A 7643-nucleotide genomic window follows, 5' to 3' on the forward strand; every position below is an offset into this window, starting at 1 on the left:
CTGGTAACTGCTGTTTTTGTGACAGTGCATCTTCATCTTTCTATAACAATAGTAGCTCTTTTCAGACTGAAAATTCCCATTTACAGTGTAGCTGTTTGCTTTTGACAGCCTTTAGTGCAACTTTCCATATTTGCTGATTTATGTGTAATAAAGACCTATCTTGTTTCTTACCGAAAGTTTGCTAAATATTACAACGATGGATTGTGCAAAGAATTTCTGAGTATGCTGAAAAATAAGATGCTCATGAATAGCAATTTCATTTCCTTTTGGAGAATTTATTCCAGCATTAGTTATCCTTTTCAGAGTGCATCATATTAATAGGGAAGGGAGATAGAAATTTGTATTTACATGAGGGAAAAAAGGAGCATTAAAAAAGGAAATAAACAGGTGGATATTTCCAAGTTGTGGATTTTTAATCATGAATCTCATTTTTCCTCTGAATTGCTTCCTTGGAATTTTCACTGAAGGCAAGGAGAATAGTTTCTGGAAAGGAAAAAAGACTGTGAAAAATGAAAGGAAGCATGGAAGATTCTTCTGTTAAAAAATAATTTACAAGAGACAGAAACAGAAAACTGCAAATATATAACAGCAGTACTTTTAAAAATTAATTAAACCATAACTGATAAAGTAGACCATCTGCATTCTCTTTAATTTCATAGGCTCTATCATAATTCCACCATTTTTGTTGGTTTCATACTTAAGCCTTAAATTTGTTAAGTAGACAGTAATATTTTGGTTTCTTCTCCTCGTGATTTGTTGGTGTATGCAATCTGGTAAGCCTATTTTATGTAATTGGGAAACTAAGAAAGGTCAAATTCAGGTATAACATTTGGAGAACTACTTGATAGTCTTTATGCTTTTTCATCTTAAGATCGAGTGTGTGATGTATTAATGGAAGGGTATAGGCTGGCTTCCTAAAAGAGCAGTATACTGAGAAACCTTGAGCATGATGCGTCCTGAGATCATTCTGGGTTCAATGGTGCACACCTTATGCAGTGTTCCCGTTGTATGTAATGGCAAGCCATCAGTTTGCTATTACTGCAAAGTTTACTGCAGAAGTAGCAGTTCAGGTTGTTTGGTTTTATTGTATCAGTCATTCTTGTTAATGGTTTTCTCTATGTGCTGTTTTATTGTAGTTTTCCCTAGTTGCTTTACTTGTTCAGAAAGACTTTATAAATAAGATGATAGCATACCGGATAAACGTTTGAATTTTAAATTGTTGTGAAATGGAGCACTAAACAGTACATCTGGGAACATAGTAGACTGGTTTGGCATAATTTATTTATTCAGTCAACATTTAATGTTTTGAAGACTGTACAGAAGGAACTTGGCTCTTAGAAGTAGAGTATCACTGGTGTCAGCTTATTTTCTCTTTGACAATAATTCTTTTGGCAGACAGATAAATTGACAGTGCTCTACCAGATTTTTTTGTGTAATAAGGGTTTTTTTACATGACATGGGTTGTTGCATTTTAGTTAATAAACTCATTTTAAGACTTTTGTTTTCTTCTTTTGTAAAGAAACATTGCAGCTATCCATAAAGAGATTTTACTATTACTTTCTCTGTACATTTGATTTCTCTTGTCTGTGGTCCTATTATTGTTACTACCTAGTAAGATCAGAACGTGTAGTCATATGTATGTGATTTAAATCAGGCATGGACACATGATCACATTATTATGGAATCAGCCAGACCTATTTTATGATGTGATACTGCCAGTGAGTAGGCAAGACATGCTGTAAAGCTTAACATACTGCTTATATAGGATTATAAAATATGCTAAGGTCCGTGGAAGTATTTCTTCTAGATGTTTCATCAGACTAAGGACTTAAATGAAAGAATATTAAAGTGAATATTAAACCCCTTGTTGACTTCATTGAACAGGACAAAGAAACATACCCTTTTTGCAGCAACAGGGGCTTTAATAAAATATGCTTCTTGTCTGAATTCTTTCTGTGACACAGATCGTTTTGTTCTGTATTTATGCACCTTTTGTAATTTGGGATTTTAATTGCCATCATACACAATACTTTACAGTACTCAAGATTCAGAATAAAAACATGTTAAACTCAGTTACTGGTGTTCACATTATCTTGTGCTTTTCTATGCAGGTAATTACATTTTAATCATTAAATGAAGTGCAACACTTCATACTGGCTAGAATGACTGCCGTGCATTTTTAATGGTTTTTCTAAGTGTCATTAAGTCATAATTTGAAAAAATAAACAAACCACCAGCAGTATACACAACTGCTTGTTAATGAAGCCTGTTCTTAATTTACTTATAGGATCAACAGAAGTTGTGGTATGAAATGTAGGAATAGACTATTTTTTTAATCTATCTCTCCTAAATAATGCTTTCATATCAAGAGTAAAATAGTACATATGCTTCGTATTAAAGAGTTGATACAGGGATGCTTACCAGTATTCTTTAGTGGCTTTTCTGTCTTGTATCAAAACATTTTCACTCATGTGCCTCCTGCTGTATGTCTGCTAGAAACGTCTGGATTTCAGTGACAAAACACAATGAAGTTTTGTAACCTGGTTTCCTATTCTTGGTTTCCTTAACCTTTGCTAGCCTGCACTGAAATAATACAGTGGCAGAACTGTGGTTGTTATACCTTCTATCCTCCCATTTCTTAGCTGGATATGGCAAGGCAGTGTTGTAGCTACAATGCCTAATTACTTTCCAAATATCAATACCATATTTAGGGCAAAGGTTCCTGAGGTTGCATCCAAGTGGTCATAAAGGGGAATTTTAATCTTTTGTGGGGAGTGCATTCCTCTAAAGATTGCAGAAATGTGGAAATATTTTATTGGTATCTCCCCTCCCTTCAAAAAGTTTCTGTAATACTTGCAGTTTGGCCAAATGAGAATATTGTCATAGAAGATATTTGAATTCATGCCATTGATATTTCTTCAAAGAGGGAAATACTATTTCTGTGGAGATGCTTCCTGTGAGAAGACACTCTGCACGTAATCTCCCTTCAGTCATTTGAAACCAGAAGTTTTCAGGATTCATTCTTCTATAAGGCCAGGAAGTATATTTTCAGCTGTCAGATGCCTGTGGAGAAGTGTTGCAGTTCTTCGAAGGTGGCACCTACTGGAAAATGAGATGGCTATCTAGTTGTGTATCCAGGCTGTCTCAGCTGCTCAGTCAAGCCCTGTGACTTTTAGTCTGCCAAAATATTTTTTTTCCTAACAGTGAAATTTGTCAGAATAAAACTCAAAGCTCTTTTAACTATTGACATCAGAAGTGAATTTCCTAATATAACAAAAATGTTGCTGAATCATTTCAGTGTTCTCAAGCTTAGCTTCCTAAAAGCCATTTACATAAGAAATCTCAATGAGTTTTACAGAAAACCCAGTCACTGGCAGCCCATAATTACCATGACCTTAAATGGCATAGGAAAGGAATGGAGGCAGTTTGGATCAGGAATGATACCATTTAGTCAGGGAGCCCAACTGGAAGTTTAGGTGTGACATTGTCTCGAACCCCCAAAACGGAGGGTTTGCCTGCTGTCTCTGCAACACAAGGCCCTACTGTTGTCAGATCAGAACATCTCCCAGTTACCTGAAGTACGAATGAGACCTACCTGATAAACATTAGAGCTCTGATACACCAGCAATCTACCCTAATGAATTCCTGCTACGGGGTCTGTATTGTAGTATAGCAAAGAATCCTGAAGAACAAATATACGAAACTCAATGGCAAATAATGGACACTTTTAGTTTGGCAGGAAAGCAGAAAAAATAATTTGGTAGGAAAAGTATGCAATGAGTGTCTTTATCCACAGTGTTCAGGTTTTTCCATGTATTTGTTTTCCGAAGTAAAATGTTATGCCAGTTTTAGCATTTTTGTTTTCAAGTTCAAATTCAGTTTTTAAACAAATCAGTGCTAGTTTGATGTAAGTATAGGTAATTTGTGTAAAAATTAAATGCTTCAGTATAACCTAAAAAAGTCATTCAACTCCCAATATTTCAGATTCAAGCTTTCTGTACAGTTTTGTTGCTGAAATCAGTGATTAAGTAGAACCCCATCTTCATTATTTCACTCCAGAAATACTTCAAATGGGGTGTCATCACTCTGAAATTGGGGAAGCTTCATACACGAGTTATTTTTGATCAGGTCACATACCAGAGTGATGGCACAGTAAGGTGAAAGGAATAAATACAGCTTACCTAAGACTCTAAGTGCCTTGCATGAAAATCATTAAACATATCAATCAATGACAGTACTTTGCTGAAATTGCTGAGTATCATGGACTGTATCATTGAAGCTAAGAGGAATGAGAGAGAGTTCAAAAATTAAAAGTAAGTGCTGCAGCATTCATAGTATTGTTTGAAGAAGAATTATTCAAATTTTGCTTGAATGAATTGCTTGCTTCCTCAGGTTCTTATTTAGGAATAATAATTAAAAAAAAAAAAAAAAGCCTGGCATGTATTTAAGCTCCATGGATTTTCATATCTGTGTGAATGGTTGTTTACAAGGCATAATATGTGTGCATAAATATTTTGCATGTTGATTCATATATGTCCTTCAGTTCTTTGTGTTATAGTCATTAAATACAAGGGACAAAACTGCACATACCAGGTTTCTGCATCTAAGTTTTATCATCTCTCCATTGTAGGTATTCATGCTGTTTTAATATGCCTGTGCAGCAAGCATTCACACCAAATAAATTTGCTCTTGAGCATTTATGCTTTTGTTAAATATTCATTAAATGAGATGCTGGGTATTCATGCAGTCTGCTGCTTGTAGTGCATTGAAACCCCAGAAAATGCATTGTTTGTGAATTCTTTATGCACAATTAGCCAAAGTATTCCTTCTCTACTCAGATACATCAGGGTCTAGGATGTGTTGCCATCAGTGTAGTGAGGTTCTGCCTGTAGGACTGATTTGGAGGGTTTAAGCCCTGGAAAATGGGTACAATCATTGCTGTGTGTCCTTATTGGAAGCTGCAATGTTTCTTGGCCTGCTCTCTCAGAAATACTAGAAGGGGTTATAAGTGTTTTATTGCTTCTCTTTTGGTAATGTCATAGGTGAAAAATAAAGACTTTTGGGCAGCTTGAATAAGCTAATTTTTAGCCTCAGTCACTCAAGTGGAACCTAACTCATGTCTCAAGTTAACAAAGAGTAACACGTGCCAAAAATTTATGCTGGATGAAAGTGGCCTGGTGATACAATACCTGACTTATTTTAACTGCTTTTCTCATCATGGTAAGCATCAGTGAGAAGACCTCTAAGAATGTAACTTTTGTTCAGAATGGAGTTCCATGTCAAAAAAAAAAAAAAAAAAAAAAAAAGGAATCTCAGTAGTCTTGTTCTCCTCAAACTGTTCAACCAATTGTTACTCATAATCCCTACTATCTGTTTATTAATTCCCTCCTAGAAAGGTGATTAGGTTTGTCCATGGAGGTACTAGTTGTCTAGATATTATAAGCTTATAGAAACCTAGTCAGGATGTAGCATATTTTAGAGATATATATTCAGAAATATACACTTAACTTCTCCTGCATATTTGTCGTGCATGATGAATGGCCAAGGCAGGAAGCAGTGCATGTGCTGTGTGTGACCTACTGCTTCTTGTAATAGAGGAACATGGCTTAGTCTGAATCTGGAGACTATTTTTGTTGGATTTTGTGTTTAGTGAGATGTGCTGTCAACAGCAGGGAAAAGCATCATTAAGGATGCTCAGAGAGGTGATTTTTTTTCCTTCTTTTTAAAAAAATTGTTTGTTTACAAAATAGGCCAAGGTAGCGAAATCCAGCTGTGGATTTACTGTAGCAAACTGATTTCTTTTGCTTGGGGTTAGATTCAAGTGAATCTTGCTTTGGGCTGTAAAGAGAGCATATTTGATAAGCAGTCATTTCATTTTTTTGCACAGTAATGTAGTATGATTTGGCTGCTGCCACAAAAAAAAAAAAAAAAAAAAAAAAAAAAAAAAAAAAAAAAAAAAAAAAAAAAAAAAAAAAAAAAAAAAAAAAAGAAAAAAAAAGAAGCAACAACAAAACATGAAAAATTCTGACCAAAAACTCCAAACTTATAATTAAAAACAAAAAAAAAATCACAAGAATTCTGCAACAAATCTATGAGAAAGCACTTCAAATAAATATAGACCAATAATGTTCTTATTTCAAAGCAAAGCTAAAGTAAAATGCAATCATTGTCTGAAGTCCTATCTGAAGCACTTTGCATTGCTGTCTGAACTCACTATAGTCTATTGCCTAAAGAGAAGCATTGAGAATATCTAGGATCAGTGTTAATGTATAGACTGTTGCAGGGGGTCATAAGCAGATGGGAAACAAATATGCCCCGGGACTTCTCAAGAAACCTGTGTCCTCACTGTTGGAGGTAGAGTTTGTTCTCAAGAATTATAAAATTTGACACTGTTAAGTTTTCATACTTTCATCCTTACAGTGCATAAACATCTACACATTTCCACTAAGATTTTGCTGACTTATTGTTAGCTAAACAAATAAATCTTGACTTTTTATAGCTCTAAACTCTGTACACCTCTAGTGTAAGGTCAGTGTATGTGTTCATCTGTAAGACTTAAGGGGAAAACATAATCTCCATGTATGTTACACTTGCTTTTCTGATGAGATTTGAAGCTTAGCTTCTTCTATTTGTGTTTCTTAGTTACCTTCAGGATAAACTAAGAAAAATTAGCCTGTATGGCACATACTGGCTAGTAAAAGTACATCCCAGAAAAAAACCTGTTTGTTTACTGATGCATGTTAACTTGCTCTCTGGCGTGGTGCTGTATAAAGTTTTAAGATAGATTCTTAAATGAGTGGTTTGTAGCTTTGGTTTATTCAAGACCTTAGGCCAGAGAAACTGGAGATATCTAGGTTATTGATTCTTTTTGAGGTGTTATGATTTTACTGAGAGTTGGAAAGGAAAACAGCTGTGTTATGACTAGAATAATGATTTGGTTTGTATGGTCAACTAAATGTTATATATTTAGATATGTTTCAGATCAGATTTCTTAAATAATGTTAATACAATTGGTGTTTTGGTGTATTTTCTGACTTTAATCATACACATGAAAATTCTGTAAGAATAGTTAAAAATACATTTACAGTAAATCTTAGTTATCTTTCTTCTTCATAGATTTTAAATGTTTTAAAATGAATTACTTTTTGATACAGTGCTTACGCTAATACTGTTAAATTAACTATGAAAATAATTCATGCAAGTTGCTTTTAATTACGTGCCAATGATTTACATGTTTGTTTCTCTCCTATTGTTTGTCAGGAAAAGAAGAATATATTGCAACGTTCAAGGGATCAGAATACTTCTGCTATGATTTATCTCAGAATCCCATACAGAGTAGCAGTGATGAAATAACTCTGTCATTTAAAACGCTTCAGAGGAATGGACTGATGCTTCACACAGGAAAATCGGCTGATTACGTCAATCTTGCACTGAAAAATGGAGCTGTCTCCTTGGTCATTAATTTGGGCTCAGGGGCCTTTGAAGCACTGGTGGAACCTGTGAATGGGAAATTTAATGACAATGCCTGGCATGATGTGAAAGTAACCAGGAATCTGCGTCAGGTAACAGTACAATGGATACAAGAATAACTGACTTTGTTATGAGTAAATGCTTGATGATTTGAAAATTACATAGTGTGACAT

The 7643-nt window shown here is 34.7% G+C and overlaps 1 protein-coding gene across 1 annotated transcript in view; it reads left to right on the forward strand.

Annotated features, from left to right (window-relative positions):
• LOC114061731 (neurexin-1-like) overlaps positions 1-7643 on the forward strand; it is a 235235-nt gene that overhangs the window by 224504 nt on the left and 3088 nt on the right. The window contains exon 5 of the mRNA XM_027892481.1: positions 7261-7562. Coding sequence (XP_027748282.1) covers positions 7261-7562 — 302 coding nt within the window. The remainder of the gene's footprint in view (positions 1-7260; positions 7563-7643) is intronic.

The sequence above is a fragment of the Empidonax traillii genome, unplaced genomic scaffold (assembly GCF_003031625.1).
Source record: "Empidonax traillii isolate 1590-97213 ecotype Southwest subspecies unplaced genomic scaffold, ASM303162v1 scaffold354:size1052128, whole genome shotgun sequence".
Taxonomy (NCBI): Eukaryota; Metazoa; Chordata; class Aves; order Passeriformes; family Tyrannidae; genus Empidonax; species Empidonax traillii.